Here is a 22,058-nt window from a genome sequence, read left to right as displayed (position 1 = left end):
ACTTTCAAATGGAAAATAAAAACAATACGGATGTTGGGTTATTACTACATTTCCCACAATCCCACCCTGTACAAAACAACAACGCGCAGATGTCTCATCCGGGTTCTCTGTGGTTCCTGTTTGGCGACCCGTCGCCATTAGTAATAGCTCGTCCGTACGATCATATTTTTTTTTTAGGGAAAACTGCACAATTGTCCGTTTTCCATTCTTTGGAGAACGGTCAACGCCTTTTTGGGCCAAGTGTTTCCCAGAACGCGAAAACTCTTAACTTTCCTGGGTCTTGGCCCCGCGGTGTGAGCCTTCGCTTCGTTCTCTCTTTCTACACCGCCTCCATAACTGAGACGCCTAAATTGTGTCTCTATTTTTCTCGGTTTGTTTTGTTGTCAAGATGTCGCCGTAATGGAGTCTCCCGGTTTGACGGAAATTAAACGGGGCCTTCGCTGCCTGACCCGCACTCCCAACAATCAGTTATCCTCTCCCTTTGTCCCATTTAATGCTAGGGAGCACGGACGCTCTCTGCCCGGAGTTCGGCCTAAATACCTCTCGCAGAAAGGAGACAACCATGGAGAAGAATCCAAACAACAATGCCAACAGCAACAAGGTTCCGCCCCGTTCGAGTTCTACAGGCCCAACACCGGGCGAATCTAAGCCGAAAACAGGTGAACATTAATCAATGGCTTTTGTCATTCGAACCAATTCCTAACTAACCTCCCTCTGAGAGGTTTAGAATTGTAATCTGTGGGTGTCATGGAATAGAGTGATGTCCCATTTCATGGACCCAAGGTCCATGGGTATCGGCTAATCAGCCCACTAAGTGACACCCACAGATTACAATTCTAAAGAGTTTACACAAATATTAGCTTCTTAGATATTATTGTCTAACTTTAACTGTGGAGTCGTTCCATGTCATATAAACAAGCCATAACACCATCTCAGATTGTTCTGAATTCATTTCTGTAGATAGAAACAGATAAGCATAGCATTCCTGCAACATTATTTTGTTGAAATAATATAATTTGATCTATGAGAAATTAAGCTAATTGATTGCATCCAGATTGGCCATTTTAGTTTATAGGATTCAGTAAATATATGCCTAGTACCTGACAAACTTTTTTTCTAACAATGAGTAAGACGAAGAATCCAAAGAAATGGTCAAAAGGCACCCACGGACCACCCCATGCCAATCCCAACCCAACAACAAGTATACAGTATCAGTTCTCTGTCTGATGTAGTATGGAGCTGCGACTTGGAGTATTGTTTCTTCATCCTGTGTAATGTAGTCTCGGTGAATTTGGTGATGCATTTGTGGCACAAATCAAAATTTATTTGTCACATGCGCTGATTAGATGTTCAGGAGTCTTATGGCTTGGGGGTACAAGCTGTTTAGAAGCCTCTTGGACCTAAACTTGGCGCTCCGGTACCGCTTGCCATGAGAGAGAACAGTCTGACTAGGGTGGCTGGTGTCTTTGACAATTTTTAGGACCTTTCTCTGACACCGCCTGGTATAAAGGTCCTGGGTGGCAGGAAGCTTGGCCCCTGTGATGTACTGGGCCATACGCACTACCCTCAAGTGCCTTGAGGTCGGAGGCCGAGCAGTTGCCATACCAGGCGTTGATGCAACCAGTCAGGATGCTCTCGATGGTGCAGCTGTATATCTTTTTGAGGATCTGAGGACCCATGCCAAATCTTTTCAGTCTCCTGAGGGGGAATAGGCTTTGTCGTGCCCTCTTCACGACTGTCTTGGTGTGTTTGGACCATGATAGTTTGTTGGTGATGTGGACACCAAGGAACTTGAAGCTCTCAACCTGTTCCACTACAGCCCCGTTGATGAGAATGGGGGCGTGCTCAGTCCTTTTTCCCCCCTGTAGTCCACAATCATCTCCTTTGTCTTGATCACGTTGAGGGAGAGGTTGTTGTCCTGGCACCACACTGCCAGGTCTCTGACCTCCTCCCTATTGGCTGTCTCATCGTTGTCGGTGATCAGGCCTACCACTGTTGTCGTCAGCAAACTTAATGATGATGTTGGAGTCATGCCTGGCCATGCACTCATGGGTGAACAGGGAGTACAGGAGGGGACTGAGCACGCACCCATGAGGGGCCCCCGTGTTGAGGATCAGCGTGGCAGATGTGTTGTTACCTACCCTTACCACCTGGGGGCGGCCCTTCAGGAAGTCCAGGATCCAGTTGCAGAGGGAGGTGTTTAGTCCCAGGGTCCTTAGCTTAGTGATGAGCTTTGAGGGCACTATGGTGTTGAACGCTGAGCTGTAGTCAATGAATAGCACTCACGTAGGTGTTCCTCTTCTCCAGGTGGGAAAGGGCAGTGTGGAGCGCAATAGAGATTGCATCATCTGTTGATCTGTTGGGGCGGTATGCAAATTGGAGTGGGTCTAGGGTTTCTGGGATAATGGTGATGTGAGCCATGACCACCTTTCAAAGCACTTCATGGCTACAGACGTGAGTCCTACGGGTCGGTAGTAATTTAGGCAGGTTATCTTAGTGTCCTTGGGCACAGGGACTATGGTGGTCTGCTTGAACCATGTTGGTATTACAGACTCAGTCAGGGACATTTTGAAAATGTTAGTGAAGACACTTGCCAGTTGGTCAGCGCATGCTCGGAGTACACATCCTGGTAATCCGTCTGGCCCTGCGGCCTTGTGAATGTTGACCTGCTTAAAAGTCTTACTCACCTCTGCTACGGAGAGCGTGATCACGTAGTCATCCGGAACAGTTGATGCTCTCATGCATGCTTCAGTGTTGCTTGCCTCGAAGCGAGCATAGAAGTGATTTAGCTCGTCTGGTAGACTTGTGTCACTGTGCAGCTCGCGGCTGTGCTTCCCTTTTGTAGTCTGTAATAGTTTTCAAGCCCTGCCACATCCGACGAGCGTCAGAGCCGGTGTAGTACGATTCAATCTTAGTCCTGTATTGACTCTTTGCCTGTTTGATGGTTCGTCGGAGGGCATAGCGGGATATCTTATAAGCGTCCGGGTTAGAGTCCTGCTCCTTGACAGCAGCAGCAGCTCTACCCTTTAGCTCAGTGTGGATGTTGCCTGTAATCCATGGCTTCTGGTTGGGGTATGTACGTACGGTCACTGTTTGGACGACGTCATCAGTGCACTTATTGATGAAGCCATGTGGTGTGCTCCTCAATGCTATCGGAAGAATCCCGGAACATATTCCAGTCTGTGCTAGAAAAAACAGTCCTGTAGCTTAGCATCTGCGTCATCTGACCACTTTTTTATTAACCGAGTCACTGGTGCTTCCTGCTTTAGTTTTTGCTTATAAGCAGGAATCAGGAGGATAGAATTATGGTCAGATTTGCCAAATGGAGGGCGAGGGAGAGCTTCTTATCCTTCTGTGTGTGGAGTAAAGGTGGTCTAGAGTTTTTTTCCCTCTGGTTGCACATTTAACATGCTGGTAGAACGGTTTTAAGTTTCCCTGCATTAAAGTCCCCGGCCACTAGGAGCGCTGCCTCTGGATGAGAGTTTTCCTGTTTACTTATGGCCTTATACAGCTCATTGAGTGCAATCTTAATGCCAGCATCGGTTTGTGGTGGTAGATAGACAGCTACGAAAAATATTAATAAACTCTCTTGGTAAATAGTGTGGTCTACAGCTTATCATGAGATACTCTACCTCCGGCGAGCAAAACCTAGAGACTTCCTTAGTATTTGATTTTGTGCACCAGCTGTTGTTTACAAATATACACAGACCGCCACCCCTTGTCTTACCGGAGTCAGCCGTTCTATCCTGCCGATGTAGCGTATATCCCGCCAGCTGTATGTTGTCCATGTCGTCGTTCCGCCACGACTCGGTGAAACATAAGATATTACAGTTTTTAATGTCCCGTTGGTAGGATAACCTTAATCTTAGGTTGTCCAATTTGTTTTCAAATGATTGAACATTGGCTAATAGGATTGATGGAAGAGGCAGTTTACTTGCTCGCCGTTGGATCCTTACAGGGCACCCCGACCTACGTCCACGATATCTCCGTCTCTTTCTCATGGAATGATGGGGATTTGGGCCTTGTCTGGTGTCTGTAGGATATCCTTCGCATCCGACCCGTTTTAATAAAAAATCTTCGTCCAATACGAGGTGAGTAATCACTGTCCTGATATCCAGAAGCTCTTTTTGGTCATAAGAGACGGTGGCAGAAACATTATGTACTGAATAAATTACAAATAACGCGAAAAAACACACACAATAGTACAATTGGTTAGAGGGCTGTAAAACGGCAGCCATCTTCTCCGGCGCCATTTCAATGACCATGGACTCAAGATCCCAACGTAAGGCTGTACATTGCAATATAAGTATGTCCCCAATGCAATTCTGAAGTCTAATACATCCACAGTGCGATTTCAAATGATGTTTTTGTGTCAAATAAGTTGTCTTTTGTTGAATTTATATATCAACATTTCAACCTTGTTTAGCATTGTCTAGTACAATTGTTGCATGATTCCACTTTTTATACGTTTGCATCAGTTCAGTGGGGGACTCTAAAATATATTTTGATTTTTTAAACACTTTTTTTGGTTACTACATGATTCCATATGTGTTCTTTCATAGTTTTGATGTCTTCACTGTGATTCTACAATGTAGAAAATAGTAACAAAAATATAGAGAAATTCCTGAATGAGTAGGCGTGCGACACAATAGGCTGGTAGGGACAAAGCACAACATTTCGTTGTATTAAATCCTTACATTCTATAAATTGCGTATATAGGCTGTGACTTACTTAGAATTAAATACAAATTCAAAGAAAAATTACTTATTAGTGCCTTTTTTATTTCATTTTTAGAAACATGAGTTTGGCCAGTCTGTGGCTTCAGGCTCATGCGATGGTGCCTGGAGAGCAGGCCAGAAGCAGAGAATATCCTCCACACTTGCAGAGCCACTGGGAATGCTAAACACCCTTTTGGCCACTCTTGCCAGAGTTGTTTTATTTTTCTATAGGTAGGCCTAAATGTTTTTAGGCTAAATAACCCAATCAAAAATGCCAGGCCTATTGGGCCAAAATCAATTATGGCCTATTGTATAGATAATAGAACGAAAATGAACGAAACGTTTAAGAGATCTGATTTGTAGTTTATAAATACTTTGCTACACTTAGTTATCTACCCACCTCGTTCCTTTCTTTTAGCATGTGCACGTAGTAAGTACACCATCATACTTCAGATAAGTGTGTTTTCAGATTCCACAATGATTCTTTAGTTGTGAACACTACATCACCACACTCCCTCTATTGCTCTTGGTCCTCATCTTTGTAAGTCACCTTGATTTAGCAGCTGTCTGTTTTATCAGTTTCTTTATGAAAATATTTAGCGAACTCCATGACAGTAGCAAAAGCAAGGGGCTATTAGCAGCACACAAGTAGACTACAAATGCATGCTGGGGCAGGTATGCCCTAAGCTCGTGAAGTGAGCGCTACTGGACGAAATTAAAGCGGGTGAGAAGGCCGATGCTCCAGCCTTTGGGACTCTCACTCCACGCTCTAGTCAAATTGGGCACGCTCCGCTCCTCCCTCCGCTCCGCTCACATACTCTGATCCACGCTACATTGCAGGGCCTAGTGGTAGGGCATGGTTTGTTTACTTGATATTGGAGGTGATGTAAGTCGTGCCTTTTGACAGAGCATTGACACATTCATCAAAAGTCAGGTGCATAAGGATATTTGCGCATTTCATGTATATAGGCCTTTTTCAATATGTTACTGATATCTAACCACAGGTAAACTATTGTCCAAACAGGCTAAGGTGGTTGTTTCATAACTGCAATCTGTGACCCTCCATTGAGAATCAAATTATTCCAAGTGTCTGTTTCATGCATATACAGAATACTGATTTTGTATTTTTGTGCAGTCGTCCATAGAGGCTGATGGAGTTAAGTTAGCTAGATATAGTCCTTTGACAGTGGATGACGTAATCTAATTTCATCGTTGTAGATCCATGGTCACCAGCCTTTTCTGAGTCAAGATAACTTTCACAGTCAAAAAGCAAGCCGAGATTTACTGCTTTGATATTATTTTCTTCAAACATGACTTAAAAAAACGTATGCCTATGCAACATTAACGTAATAAAAACTGTTCTGTATGAGTGAGGTTTGTGCAGTAGGCCTAATACATTGTCACAGCATATTGGCTATGCTTGACCTGCCAATATTGTTCTTATCAGACCATATTATACACGATATGTACAAAAGTATGTGGACACCCCTTCAAATTAGTGGATTTGGCTATTTCGGCTACACCTGTTGCTGACAGGTGTATAAAATCGAGCACACCGCCATGCAATCTCCATAGACAAACATTGGCAGTAGAATAGCCTTACTGAAGAGCTTAGTGACTTTCAGCGTGGCACCGTCATAGGATGCCACCTTTCCAACAAGTTAGTTTGTCAAATTTCTGCCCTGCTAGAGCTTCCCCGGTCAACTGTAAGTGCTGTTATTGTGAAGTGGAAATGTCTAGGAGCAACAACGGCTCAGCCGCGAAGTGGTAAGCCACACAAGCTCACAGAACTGCCTCTGGAAGCAATGTCAGCAAAATAACTGTTCGTCTGGAGCTTCATGAAATGGGTTTCCATGGCCGAGCAGCCGCACACAAGCCTAAGATCACCACACGCAATGCCAAGCGTCAGCTGGAGTTGTGTAAAGCTCGCCGCCATTGGACTCTGGAGCAGTGGAAATGCGTTCTCTGGAGTGATGAATCACGCTTCACCATCTGACAGTCCGACGGATTAATCTGGGTTTGGCGGATGCCAAGAGAACGCTACCTGCCCCAATGCATAGTGCCAACTGTAAAGTTTGGAGGAGGAGGAATAATGGTCTGGGGCTGTTTTTTCATGGTTTTGGTTGGGCCCCTTAGTTCCAGTGAAGGGAAATCTTAAAGCTACAGCATACAATGAAATTCTAGACGATTCTGTGCTTCCAACTTAGTGGCAACAGTTTGGGGAAGGCCCTTTCCTGTTTCAGCATGACTATGCCCCTGTGCACAAAGCGAGGTCCTTACAGAAATAGTTTGTTGAGATCTGTGTGGAAGAACTTGACTAGCCTGCACAGACCCCTGACCTCACCCCATGGAACACCTTTGGGATGAATTGGAATACCGACTGCGAGCCAGGCCTAATTGCCCAACATCAGTGCCCGACCTCACTAATGCTCTTGTGGCTGAATGGAAGTAAGTCCCCGCAGCAATGTTCAATCATCTAGTGGAAAGCCTTCCCAGAAGAGTGGAGGCTGTTATAGCAGCAAAGGTGAGATATTCGACGAGCAGGTGTCCACATACTTTTGGTCATGTAGTGTATTTCAAAACATGAGCTTTGATAACAAAATAGATCAGTTGTATCACTTGCGAGGCACAGCTGAATATAAATTGAAATATTTGCTAATAATTAGTTTTATTTTACTGGACTGATGGTGCCTGAATCTGATTGTTACACTCAGCGAAGGAAGAGCAGGGTCCGTGCTATCCGTGATCCTTGGGACGTCTCTACCCCGTTTTGAAGTTGACATGTAACATGGTTAAGGTAAGGGTTAGCGTTAGGTAAGGGTCGACCGGTTGGTGATAACTGTTGTAGACTGTCTATCTTTGCCATTCATTTGGGATTGAGGCATATACAGGATCTACACACATAACAGGTCATTTTAGAGTGATCTATCACTTTAAACTTGTGTGCAAGTATGAGTTGACTTGCTCTGGCTTGTGCTGATAAGAGCACACGACACGGCCCACCCTGTGCTAGTCATGTGATTTCTAAAGATCAGCTTGAACTTTTTTTTTAATGACAGGACCGGCAGGATATTTGTTTACCTTTCACCAATATGCCTTTCTGCATTGGTGTCTTTCACATAGGTATTTGGTACAACAGTAATAATATCAGCAAGATCTTCATAATCTTCACCCCTTCCTTAGGTTGATTTAGGCTACAAGTTAATTTCTACTTTACATCAGATTGCCTCACGGCAACAGTGGACATGAGAAAGGCAATGATAAAGCAATGCAAATAGAATTGCTGGTGATCTCCCTGTATTTTCCCCTGTTATTCTCCCCAGATTGTAAGAGTAATGGAGGTTCTAAGCGCTACAGCCGCAAGCGAGAGCCCTCTGTTCCCAAGAGTGACAGTTTCCCTGGCCCTCGACGCACCAATTCACAGAAAAGCAAGAATTTTGACAAGAGACCCCCCCAGAGAGGTGGAGCCCGGCAGTATGGCGTTACAGGTGGAGGAAGACATGAAGAGGTGAGCATTCACAAGATGACAATAATATTTATATTTGTTGGCTATGGAATAATGTTAAATTAAGAGAGCTTTGTTAGGCCCTATACTTGTATATTCCCACTTTGTGATCGTATTAGCTCTTAAATAACACTTATTATATTTACAAATTATTTATATGCTAGAATGGTTTGAGTCACTGATCGGTAGAAACAAGGCAGCATCAACCCATAGGAATATTATTATTCCTACCTGTGAATCAGGAAAGTCGGGTTCTAATTATTTTCTCCTTTTCCTCAGGTAGCAGAGTGCCGCCAGGCCGAGTTCAGCCCGGCTCAGTTTGCTGGACCTAAAAAGATCAGTCTAAACCACTTGCTCAACTTCACGTTTGAGCCTCGTGTGGGCCATGGTGGTCTTGGAGGAGAAGGACACTCCTGCTGGGGCCGCCGCAACAAGTGGGGCCACAAGCATAAGCCCTTCAACAAGGAGCTTTTCCTGCAGGCCAAGTGAGCTCCCTCACAATTCAAATCTTCCTTGTACAGTATGACAGAAGCCTTCTTGAATTGTTAGATTGGTGTTTATTAACTGTTTGTTCTCCTTTTACCTTAGCTGCCAGTTTGTGGTGACTGATGACCAGGACTACAAGGCTCACTTCACTGACCCAGACACTTTAGTGAACTGGGACTGGGTGCAGCAAGTGGTAAGTTCCGTACATCAGCCCTCTCTTTCGCTTGAAATCTCCACCTCTAATTGGACTTTTAATGCATATATTATTTCCCCCCTCCAGCGCATCTACAGTCATGAGGTTCCCTCCTGCCCCATCTGCCTCTACCCCCCGGTAGCGGCCCATATCACCCGCTGTGGTCACATCTTCTGCTGGCCATGCATGCTGCACTACCTGTCTCTCAGTGACAAGAGCTGGTCCAAGTGCCCCATCTGCTATGAGTCTGTGCACTCTGATGACCTCAAAAGGTTAGAGAGATGTTAAACAGCCATATTAGAACATTCTGTATCGCTACCTTTGGGAAATAAAATAAAATGGTGAATAACACGCTCTATCCCTTCATCTCTCACTGCAGTGTGGTTGCGATGGAAACCAGGCAGTATGCAGTCGGTGACCTCATCACCATGTGCTTAATGCGGAGGGAGAAGGGGGCTCTGGTGGCCATGCCCAGCTCTCAGTGGGTGAAGGTGGAGGAGCCTATACTCCTTGGAGGTGAGAGATGAGGAGGATGATTACCATATGTTTGTGTTGTCACGATACCAGAATTTTGACTTCCATACCAGGTTTAGTATCACGATACTTGATACCAAATCGATTCCACAACACACAAAAAAGGCAAGGAGATGGACTGATTTTCCAGGTTTGCTCTGAAAATCACATTTTTAATATAAAAACAATAAAATGTAATGTTTTTAAGTCCACAACAGTGATTAAATCACACCAGGGGACCACTTTTGAGGTCTTGGGAAAAATCTAGTACATTTTCATTTGTGTAGTTACCCTTTATTTCATGTGCACATGTACTTAGCATCAGGGTTGCCATGTCTGCGGTTTTTCCTGTAGCTTGGGCTACATTGAAAATGAGGTCCTGGTGAAAATGTATTGGTTGCTGGTTTTTGGGCTACTTCTAAATTGCACCGTGGCCGCCATGGCATTTCTCTTTTATAAAAAAATATAAAAAATCTATTAATTTCACTGTGACCTGCTGCTGCTGACTATCAGGCAGTGAGGCAGGCTGTTGGTGAGTGAGGAGGGCCAGAGGGGTGTGTGTTGAGAGTTGACTCAGCTGCCTGCTGCAGCACAGTGAGTGAGAAGAGAGTAGCAAGGATGCACGCACGTCATAACAAGTTTTTACCAGTTGTATTTTGATTGTCATTATGGAAACACCTATTGGATAAATGTGGCAACTCCTCTCTTGCTGCGGGAAAAATGTCTGGGCTAGTTTTCAGGCCTTGTGGGTGGATTGGGTGTGAGTGGTCATTGGGCTGGTAATTGTAGCTAGACCTGGCAACCTTGCTTAGCATTGTTTGGTTACCGGTTTCTGTAGCACACATGGAGTTTGCAAAACAAATGTCCACTGGATTGATGCAAATAATCATGATTCTTCCAGTTAGGCATAGGTTACTTACAGAAGGGCATTCCTGTGCCGTAGCGTCTTCAGATAGTTTCAAGTTGTTGTGATATGAGTCAGTGATGTGTTATGATAAGCTTGGGCTAGTTAATAAATGTTCTAATAAGTAAAATACATTTAGTTGGTTTCCAAATTTGAGAGACATTTGATAGATGAACCGAAAGTAACAAAATTCTAGTACCAAACCGTTTTTCATGTTGTAGTTATGGCTGTTGCGGTGACCGTATTACCGCCACACAGGCAGTCATGACCACAGTCAAATTCAACAGTCACGGTAATCTCCCTTTATGCACTCTGGACATGCGTTTGTAGTAACCAACTCAATAACGACCGTCAGGTCGATAATGGCCTTGTACTCAGTGCTCTATTGTACCTCTAACCAATCTGACATCAATGCAAATGCAATCGAAAAGCACATCAAACACTTATCATTAAAACAGTATCATGCTTTTAAAACTCACCGTTAGGCTACATTTTTTGACCTCCCTGTGATGGTCAGTTTGAAGAAAGAAGTTCAACAACAGGTTGAAACTGAGTGGAAAACATGGTCGTTGTGGATGTTGTTTCAAAGCCAAACACAACGGAATGGACAGCGCTTTCTAACGTGATTTAATTCAAAGCATTTAAGACATTGCATGTAGAACATCCATACGCATATTAGAGCTTATGCAAACACATAGGCCTATATATGAGCCCAAGCCCCACCAAAATGTGTGGACTGTATTATGCATACTGGATGGACTGGGTTACCTTACGCTACGCTCCAAACTTTCTATCCATGGGTCTGGGAGGGAACGTAGAGGCCTAGGCGATGCTGTTGGTTCATTGATTGTGCAGGGCAGCTTATGGAGTTAGCCTACGTTTTATAGTGAATTTGATTTTGAATAACCTAGTAATAGGGCACTTATTTTCATAATTAATAGGCTGACGCATTACCTTTAGCTATAGAATATCTCACCACTTTGTGTTTCCATCTCCTCCTCTCTCCTTCATTAATTTCTCGAGCGCGCAGGGATGGGGGCTGTCAACAGTTTAATGAAATGTTTTGTTGTGACAACTTGTTACTATCGATGTTCCCGACGTTTCACAAATGAAGCACTGGGTAGCTGCAGGAACATGGTTGGAGAGCCCATGACAAACATGCGTGAAGTGAAATAAGTGTTCTCATAAACAGACATTTCTATATGCAATCCCATGTGAAAGCAGAGTTTTGATGATTGCCACTAAAAAGAGGAGGATCCCAGCTGCTACTATAAAACCGAAGTAGCCTACCCTGCATGATTTACACTGCGGGAAAGCGGCTTCGATTCGCTATTCAAATCAAATCAAATGTTATTTGCCACATGCGCTGAATACAACAGGTGTAGACATTAGTGAAATGCTTACATACAAGCCCTTAACCAACAATGCATTTTTTAAACAACGTTTAAAAAAAGTGTTAATTTAAAAAAAAAAAGCAAATAACTAAAGAGCAGCAGTAAAATCAAATAACAGTAGGGAGGCTATATACAGGGGGGTACCGGTGCAGAGTCAATGTGCGGGGGCACCGGCTAGTCGAGGTAATTGAGGTAATATGTACAGTGGGGGAAAAAAGTATTTAGTCAGCCACCAATTGTGCAAGTTCTCCCACTTAAAAAGATGAGAGAGAAAATCCAGAAAATCACATTGTAGGATTTTTTATGAATTTATTTGCAAATTATGGTGGAAAATAAGTATTTGGTCACCTACAACAAGCAAGATTTCTGGCTCTCACAGACCTGTAACTTCTTCTTTAAGAGGCTCCTCTGTCCTCCACTCATTACCTGTATTAATGGCACCTGTTTGAACTTGTTATCAGTATAAAAGACACCTGTCCACAACCTCAAACAGTCACACTCCAAACTCCACTATGGCCAAGACCAAAGAGCTGTCAAAGGACACCAGAAACAAAATTGTAGACCTGCACCAGGCTGGGAAGACTGAATCTGCAATAGGTAAGCAGCTTGGTTTGAAGAAATCAACTGTGGGAGCAATTATTAGGAAATGGAAGACATACAAGACCACTGATAATCTCCCTCGATCTGGGGCTCCACGCAAGATCTCACCCCGTGGGTCAAAATGATCACAAGAACGGTGAGCAAAAATCCCAGAACCACACGGGGGGACCTAGTGAATGACCTGCAGAGAGCTGGGACCAAAGTAACAAAGCCTACCATCAGTAACACAACATGCCGCCAGGGACTCAAATCCTGCAGTGCCAGACGTGTCCCCCTGCTTAAGCCAGTACATGTCCAGGCCTGTCTGAAGTTTGCTAGAGTGCATTTGGATGATCCAGAAGAGGATTGGGAGAATGTCAGATGAAACCAAAATATAACTTTTTGGTAAAAACTCAACTCGTCGTGTTTGGAGGACAAAGAATGCTGAGTTGCATCCAAAGAACACCATACCTACTGTGAAGCATGGGGGTGGAAACATCATGCTTTGGGGCTGTTTTTCTGCAAAGGGACCAGGACGACTGATCCGTGTAAAGGAAAGAATGAATGGGGCCATGTATCGTGAGATTTTGAGTGAAAACCTCCTTCCATCAGCAAGGGCATTGAAGATGAAATGTGGCTGGGTCTTTCAGCATGACAATTTACATTTACATTTTAGTCATTTAGCAGACGCTCTTATCCAGAGCGACTTACAGTTAGTGAATACATATTTTTTTATACTGGCCCCCCGTGGGAATCGAACCCACAACCCTGGCGTTGCAAACACCATGCTCTATCAACTGAGCTACATCCCTGCCGGCCATTCCCTCCCCTAACCTGGACGACGCTGGGCCAATTGTGCGCCGCCCATGAGTCACCCGGTCGCGGCCGGCTGTGACAGAGACTGGATTCGAACCAGGATCTCTAGTGGCACAGTTAGCACTGCGATGCAGTGCCTTAGACCACTGCACCACTCAGGAGTACACTGATCCCAAACACACCGCCCGGGCAACGAAGGAGTGGCTTCGTAAGAAGCATTTCAAGGTCCTGGAGTGGCCTAGCCAGTCACCAGATCTCAACCCCATAGAAAATCTTTGGAGGGAGATGAAAGTCTGTGTTGCCCAGCGACAGCCCCAAAACATCACTGCTCTAGAGGAGATCTGCATGGAGGAATGGGCCAAAATACCAGCAACAGTGTGTGAAAACCTTGTGAAGACTTACAGAAAACGTTTGACCTGTGTCATTGCCAACAAAGGGTATATAACAAAGTATTGAGAAACTTTTGTTATTGACCAAATATTTATTTTCCACCATAATTTGCAAATAAATTCATAAAAAATCCTACAATGTGATATTCTGGAAAAAAAAATTCTCATTTTGTTTGTCATAGTTGACGTGTACCTATGATGAAAATTACACGCCTCTCTCATCTTTTTAAGTGGAAGAACTTGCACAATTGGTGGCTGACTAAATACTTTTTTCCCCCACTGTACATGTGGGTAGAGTTAAAGTGACTATGCATAAATAATAGACAGAGTAGCAGCAGTGTAAATGAGGGGGTGGGGGGGCAGTGCAAATAGTCCGGGTAGCCATGATTAGCTGTTCAGCAGTCTTATGGCTTGGGGGTAGAAGCTGTTGAGAAGCCTTTTGGACCTAGACTTGGCGCTCCGGTACCGCTTGCCGTGCGGTAGCAGAGAGAACAGTCTATGGGTGGCTAGGGTGTCTGGAGTCTTTGACAATTTTGAGGGCCTTCCTCTGACACCGCCTGGTATAGAGGTCCTGGATGGCAGGAAGCTTGGCCCCAGTGATGTACTGGGCCGTACGCACTACCCTCTGTAGTGCCTTGCGGTCGGAGGCCGAGCAGTTGCCATACCAGGCGGTGATGCAACCAGTCAGGATGCTCTCGATGGTGCAGCTGTATAACTTTTTGAGGATCTGAGGACCCATGCCAAATCTTTTCAATTTCCAAACACCTGAAGGTACCACGTTCATCTGTACAAACAATAGTATGCAAGTATAAACACCATGGGACCACGCAGCCGTCATACCGCTCAGGAAGGAGACACGTTCTGTCTCCTAGAGATGAACGTACTTTGGTGCGAGAAGTGCAAATCAATCCCAGAACAACAGCAAAGGACCTTGTGAAGATGCTGGAGGAAACAGGTACAAAAGTATCTATATCCACAGTAAAATGAGTCCTATATCGACATAACCTGAAAGGCCGCTCAGCAAGGAAGAAGCCACTGCTCCAAAACCACCATAAAAAAGCCAGACTACGGTTTGCAACTGCACATGGGGACAAAGATCATACTTTTTGGAGAAATGTCCTCTGGTCTGATTAAACAAAAATAGAACTGTTTGGCCATAATGACCATCGTTATGTTTTGAGGAAAAAGGGTTGCTTGCAAGCCGAAAAACATCATCCCAACCGTGAAGCACGGGGGTGGCAGCGTCATGCTGTGGCGGTGCTTTGCTGCAGGAGGGACTGTTGCACTTCACAAAATAGGTGGCATCATGAGGAAGGAAAACTATGTGGATATATTGAAGCAATATCTCAAGACATCAGTCAGGAAGTTTAAAGCTTGGTCGCAAATGGGTCTTCCAAAAGGATACTTCCAAAGTTGTGGCAAAATGGCTTAAGGACAACAAAGTCAAGGTATTGGAGTGGCCATCACAAAGCCCTGACCTCAATCCTATAGAACATTTGTGGGCAGAACTGAAAAAGTGTGTGCGAGCAAAGAGGCCTTCAAACCTGACTCAGTTACACCAGCTCTGTCAGGCGGAATGGGCCAATTCACCCAACTTATTGTGGGAAGCTTGTGGAAGGCTACCCGAAACGTTTGACCCAAGTTAAACAATTTAAAGGCAATGCTACCAAATACTAATTGGGTGTATGTAAACTTCTGACCCACTTGGAATGTGATGAAAGAAATAAAAGCTGAAATAAATCACTCTCTACTATTATTCTGACATTTCACATTCTTAAAATAAAGTGGTGATCCTAACTGACCTAAGACAAGGAATTTTTACTAGGATTAAATGTCAGGAATTGTGAAAAACAGCTTAAATGTATTTGGCTAAGGTGTATGTAAACTTCCGACTTCAACTGTATGTATTCACCCCCTTTGCTATGAAGCCCCGTGGTCCTCTGTAGCTCAGCTGGTAGAGCACGGCGCTTGTAATGCCAAAGGTAGTGGGTTCGATCCCCGGGACCACCCATACACAAAAAAAATGTATGCACGCATGACTACAAGTCGCTTTGGATAAAAGTGTCTGCTAAATGGCATATTATTATAAGCCCCTAAATAAGATCTGGTGCAACCAATTACCTTCAGAAGTCACATAATTAGATTGTATACAGGTGGACTTTATTTATTTAACTAAGTGTCACATGATCTCAGTATATATATAAACCTGTTCTGAAAGGCCCCAGAGTCTGCACCATCAACAAGCGGCACCATGAAGACCAAGGAGCTCTCCAAACAGGTCAGGGACAAAGTTGTGGAGAAGTACAGATCAGGGTTGGGTTATAAAACAATATCAGAAACTTTGAACATCCCACGGAGCACCATTTAAATCCATTATTAAAAAATTGAAAGAATATGGCACCACAACAAACCTGCCAAGAGGGGGCCGCCCACCAAAATTAAAGGACCAGGCAAGGAGGACATTAATCAGAGAGGCAACAAAGAGACCAAAGATAACCCTGAAGGAGCTGTAAAACTCCACAGCGGAGATTGGAGTATCTGTCTATAGGACCACTTTAGGCCGTACACTCCACAGAGCAAGCCATTTCTTAAAGGAAAAAAAATAAGCAAACACGTTTGGTGTTCGCCAAAAGCCATATGGGAGACTTCCCAAACATATGGAAGAAGGTACTCTGAGCTTTTTGGCCATCCAGGAAAACGCTATGTCTGGCGCAAACCCAACACCTCTCATCACCCCCAGAACACCATCCCCACAGTGAAGCATGGTGGCGGCAGCATCATGCTGTGGGGTTGTTTTTCATCGGCAGGGACTGGGAAACTGGTTAGAATTGAAGGAATGATGGATTGCGCTAAATACAGGGAAATTCTTGAGGGAAACCTGTTTCAGTGTTCCAGAGATTTGAGACTGGGATGGAGGTTCACCTTCCAGCAGGACAATGACCCTAAGCATACTGCTAAAGCAACACTTGAGTGGTTTAAGGGAAACATTTAAATGTCTTGGAATGGCCTAGTCAAAGCCCAGACCTCAATCCAATTGAGAATCTGTGGTATGACTTAAAGATTGCAGTACACCAGCGGAACCCATCCAACTTGAAGGAGCTGGAGCAGTTTTGCCTTGAAGAATGGGCCAAATTCCCAGTGGCTAGATGTGCCAAGCTTATAGAGACATACCCCAAGAGACTTGCAGCTGTAATTGCTGCAAAAAGTTGCTCTACAAAGTATTGACTTTGTGGGGGTGAATAGTTATGCATGCTCAAGTTCAGTTTTTTTGTTATTTCTTGTTTGTTTCACAATAAAAACTATTTTGCATCTTCAAAGTGGTAGGCATGTTGTGTAAATCAAATGATACAAACCCCCAAAAAATCAATTTTAATTCCAAGTTGTAAGGCAACAGAATAGGAAAAATGCCAAGGGGGGTGAATACTTTCGCAAGCCACTCTATTGTGATGGTGTATATTAAATGAATTTATTAGACTTTTTAAATGTAAATGTTCCAAAGGCGCGCATCAGTGGCTTGTATGCCAGGAGATGACAAACATGTTTGTTAATTAACAGTAAATTACTGTGTGACCAGCAGTCATTTGCATGACAATAACCGGCTAACAAAATGTAATGTCCGCCACAGTCCTAGTTTGTAGTATTGAAAAAGTACCAACGTTTTAGTGTACCGTGCAACACTGTTTACCACATACCTGTGTCTGTGGTATGGTATATGTGAGTCGTTGTGACATGGCTGTACCCCTGTGCTGTAGATGTGCATCTGAGCCCGTACTCCAAGTTGCTGCTGGCCTCTCGGGAGCAGGTGCTGGGCCTGGTGGCTGAGGAGAAGGCCGCTCTGCAGGATCAGCTCACCCAGGGAGAGGATGCCACAGCCTGTTTCATCCAGAGTGCCCTGTGCAATCTGCAGGTAACACTGACAAACTAACAGCTTGTCATTTAAAATACAGACCACTTCTACTGCATGAAGCAAGAAGTGTTATGTGTGTGAAGTTTGACTTGTTACCCAAACTTAGGTCAAGTCATATATTATATGCCTATATAGCATGAACTGACCCCCTCTCTTTCCTCTGCTGTGATCCAGGAGCGAGAGGAGGCTCTGCTGAAGCACAAGAAGGCATGTGCTGAGGACAACCTGGAACTGTCAAATCTCACCCTGGCAGACCCCCCCTGCCCTGAGGAGGAAGTGGTGACCACCTTCAGCAGTACCAAGGTAAGTGTTTGCATGTATAACCTGTTAATGTACTCTCCAAACTCGCCCCTGTTATTGGCTCTGAGAGATTCTCCATGTTTTACTCTTTCCAGCCAGTTCTGCAGTACTCCTCTGCATTTGATGATGAGGTGGCAGAGGTTCCAGAGGAGGACCATGAGGAGGCCACAGGTGAGGAACCACAGCTCCCTGAAGGGCTCCTGGAGAGTGTGCTGGAGGAGAACCCTGAGGTCTCAGAGGATGCAGCTCCAGCGCTCCAGCCTGCTGACGAGAACCCTCTCAACCAGGCTGAAACAGTGCGCCCCCAAACCTCAGAGTATGGCCCCTCCTACTACTTCTACCAAGGTAGGATACCCTTTAGCAGAACTACTGTTTATCGGTGTCTCTCCACTCAATGGCTACCTTGTCCTCTTTATTGCATTCAAAAGTCCAGTCTCTGTACTCAATCCTTTCTTTCTCCTTCCAGCGGAGGACTGCCAGCAGATGTTCCTGCATCCAGTGAACGTGCGCTGTCTGCAACGTGAGTATGGCAGCCTGGAGGCCAGCCCCCACACCATCACTGCCACTGTGGTGGAGATTGAGGGGCAAACTATCACTGAGGTAAGTGATTAGATCTTAAACATAATTCTCACACATGTTTATTCTTGAAAATGTACCAAGACTTTGTTTCTTCTGGTTCATCCCTGGAATATGTGCAATATCTCAGGGTTTCATTGTTTTGATTCTCTTGGCTACAGGAGATTCGCCGTCGACACCGCTACCTGGCTCACCTGCCGCTCACCTGTGAGTTCAGCATCTGTGAGCTGGCCCTGCAGCCCCCTACCCTGTCCAAAGAGACCCTGGACAGCTTTGCAGGTAAAATAACCTAAAAATATGTTTTCTATTCTATTCAATTCATGTACATGGCTTCTTAGAGTAAATACTAATCTAATACTGATCTTCTTTCTCCATCACTCTTATTTTTCTGACTCTCAGATGACTTGGAGAAAAGAAAGCGTCTCAGACAAAAGAAAGCAAGGGATGAGAAGCGCAGGGAGAGGCGTATTGAGATGGAGGAGAACAAGAAGCAGGGGAAATGTGAGTCTATTTTACTTTTGGTTGTTTCTCAATGTAGAATGTGTAACTGAAAAATTGTCATCAGATAAAGTATCTTCATATGAATGTTCTCTCTCAGATCCAGAGGTGCATATTGGGCTGGAGAATCTTCAGCAGTTCCCGGCATTTGGGTCACCACCTCACAACGGCAGTCCACCAGTGTATCCTGAATTTCTGTTGGCCCCTCCCTCAGCCCTCAGCAGCAGCGCCGTCTCTGGTGAGACCAGCTCTTTCAACTGTCCTTTATTTTGATCGGCTTGGAAAAGTAAAGTGTCCCTGTTTTATGGACTCCTGATAGGAATGTTTGCATTTTGAGCCATGAAATTTGTATTTTTGACAAAATATAGCACATTACAAACAGTGCCTTGTAAGTGTGAGCCTTGTAAACTGAAACCGCCATTTCCCTCTTGTTGTAGATGGGATGATGTTCCCCAGTCTGACTGGACACAGCCCTGCGCCCAGCGTGGGCTGTGTGGAGGATGACTCTCACTGCATGTCCTTCGCTCAGGTCTGTAGGCCTAACTCATTCATTCACTCACTTCGATATGGCTGTACCTACTATTTTCATTACGGACTGATTACCTTGGATGTCAGGATGTCACAACTTTTGGATGTCAACAATTTATACCAGTAATAGACAATTTGTATGACTTTCTCATCACCCCTCATTCTCCCCTGTATAGATGCTGAGAGATGGGAAAGCCAGGGCTGATGCTGGGCCATGGACCACTCCAAAGAAAGGTGACAACTCCACGTCTAAATCCTTCATTTCTCCTCAGTGTCTGTTAGTGTTTGCTCAAATCAGTTGGCCAGACGAGCATTGTCAGCTGAACCCTATATTTGTTTGGACCATACAGTGTCAGTATTGGACAGTGTTGGACCATGTTTGCCTCCTGTTTTTCTGTGCCGCTCCCTCAGACATGCTTCTGGCTCCTCCAGTGGCAGACAGCGATGGAGAGAGTGATGTGTCTGACCGAGCCCCAGTGCCCAGTTTCCAGAACTCTTTCAGCCAGGCCTTTGAGGAGGCCCTCCTGCAGCTGGACCACAGTCCAACTGCTCCACCACAACCGGTGGTCATCCCTGGTCAGTCTTTCACTTTGTTTGTCTGTGTCTTTGCTTGTGTAAGTGATGCCTTATTTGTGGAGTTAGAAGATTTGAATACTTATCCCATTCTCTCTCTTTCAGAGGAAAAGGGGGGAAAGAAGAAGAAGAAGCAGAAACAGAAGCTTCTGTTCAGCACCTCCATGGTTCACACAAAGTAGACCACACAAGTTGAAACTTATCCCTTTACCCTCTCAGATTTTAATTTGATCCATCTCCTGCTATCACGCTGTCATTTTTCCATGCGGCTCTATTTTAGAATGATATACAATGGAGATGTTTTGTTGTATGTAGCCATGGTAAGTAATGCCTCCACCACAGTCCCACTCACAATTTCTTCACTCAAACATTGTGCAATTGGTTTATTATGTATTCTATAATACTTCTGGTGCACAAAGATTTGTTCCACCTTCCTGCCACATTGAAAATCTTCAACAAAGAAATGCTGTATGGATGGAGGGTAGAATGAGTAACATTTGTTATAGAGACCATATTAGGATCTACTTTGGTGGAATGGAATATTTTTAAGGGGTGCATTTTATTTGGGGTAGCAGTCAGCCAGCTGCAGGTACGTCATACCCTCTGAACCCTTCCCAGAGTTTCAATCCCAAGTCCCAAAGACTGTCAGCCCTGAATTTGGTCTTCAAAAAAATGTCTGCTTAACTAACAAAAACTAAAAACTCATCCTATGCAAGTTGTATGTTCTGTTTGAGCTTCACTCTGATTTGGCCTGAACATAGCAGAACCTCTATGCATGAGTCTGATTCTCATACCGGTCTGAAATGCAAGGAATACAGTGTAGCTAGTATTAAAGAAAGGATTGGAAACCTTTTGTGTGTGTTGACGGCAGAGAACTCAAATACACTGTAGACCTTGTTTGAATTATTAGACCATGGATATGCAGTTTATTCTCTTTGCTCTATAAATGTTTCCCCTTCTACCATAGTAATTTGTAACATTGGCACTTTACCCCGTGGTTTCAATTCAGTGTTGCAAATATAATTTATGTGTGAAGCTGGAGATCTGCAGACTTTTGATTGCTATATAAGGAGTGAAAAGGTGGGATGTAAAGATACTATATAGAATGTTTTGTTTGAGGGTTCTTTTATTCTTGGATTACTTTGGAAGTTTATAGTGAACATGAAATAGGCCTACATTAAAAATGTAAACTGTCCTGACATTGGAATAAAGGATTATGAACAAAAAAATTGTTTGGTTATTTTTGTATTGCAGCAACATGAGAGGATATTGATGCACAATTGTACATTTACATTTATTTTGCTCATTTGCACCCCAGTATCTCTATTTGCACATCATCTTCTGCACATCTATCACTCCACTGTTAATACTAAATTGTAATTATTTTGCACTATGGCCTATTTATTGCCTTACCTCCATAACTTACTACATTTGCACACACTGTATATATATTTTCTATAGTGTTATTGACTGTTAAAGCTAGTTTTCTTGCAATTCTATACATTTTGCCAAGTGTATTCATGTGATATTTGAGTGACTAAAATTACAACAATATCTATGGGCTAAAAAACCTAAATAAAAAAACGTTAGCTGGCATGGGCTAGTTGATCTGGACATTTATGACAAGTTATAAATAGCTCTCTAAGGTCTCTAATTTCCTGAGTGGCGCAGTGGTCTAAGGCACTGCATCGCAGTGCTAACTGTGCCACTAGATCCTGGTTCGAATCCAGGCTCTGTCGCAGCCGGCCGCGACCGGGAGACTCATGGGCGGCGCACAATTGGCCCAGCGTCGTCCAGTGTAGGGGAGGGAATGGCCGGCAGGGATGTAGCTCAGTTGATAGAGCATGGCGTTTGCAATGCCAGGGTTGTGGGTTCGATTCCCACGGGGGACCAGTATAAAAAATTAAATAAATAAAAATATGTATTCACTAACTATAAGTCGCTCTGGATAAGAGCGTCTGCTAAATGACTTAAATGTAAATGTATTTTGATTTAATTTATTAGGATCCCCATTAGCCGCAGCCTGCTCTTCCTCTTGTTGAGGTGGTGTGTAGACAATCCAAGCCGAGATGTCTGCCAGGCACGCAGAGATGAGTGTTGACACCTGGTAGTCAGAAGGAGAAAGGTAGTTGAGTGTACTGGGATGAATGGATTGATTTATGAAAAATATCTATGTTGA

General features: G+C 44.1%; 1 protein-coding gene across 2 annotated transcripts; it reads left to right on the top strand.

Annotated features, from left to right (window-relative positions):
- Positions 1-94: 94 nt before the first annotated feature.
- On the top strand, positions 95-21,108 carry LOC121551953 (RING finger protein 10). 2 transcript variants are annotated; one of them, XM_041864635.2, is made up of 17 exons: positions 95-659; positions 8,042-8,226; positions 8,503-8,708; positions 8,812-8,902; positions 8,990-9,174; positions 9,282-9,418; positions 17,250-17,404; positions 17,579-17,707; positions 17,800-18,049; positions 18,171-18,304; positions 18,442-18,559; positions 18,680-18,781; positions 18,879-19,016; positions 19,216-19,307; positions 19,483-19,540; positions 19,739-19,882; positions 19,985-21,108. In XM_041864635.2, exons 1-17 carry the CDS (start codon positions 494-496, stop codon positions 20,059-20,061), a joined length of 2,367 nt encoding a protein of 788 aa, XP_041720569.2. In that variant the 5' UTR covers positions 95-493; the 3' UTR covers positions 20,062-21,108. The 2 variants fall into 2 exon arrangements, with proteins under 2 accessions (XP_041720569.2, XP_041720568.2); XM_041864634.2 differs by having other exon boundaries at positions 96-659; positions 19,718-19,882.
- Positions 21,109-22,058: the final 950 nt, after the last annotated feature.

Source organism: Coregonus clupeaformis, chromosome 18 (genome assembly GCF_020615455.1).
Source record: "Coregonus clupeaformis isolate EN_2021a chromosome 18, ASM2061545v1, whole genome shotgun sequence".
Classification (NCBI taxonomy): Eukaryota; Metazoa; Chordata; class Actinopteri; order Salmoniformes; family Salmonidae; genus Coregonus; species Coregonus clupeaformis.
The sequence above is the reverse complement of the archived record's forward strand: the minus strand, read 5'-3'. Positions and strand labels throughout refer to the sequence as shown.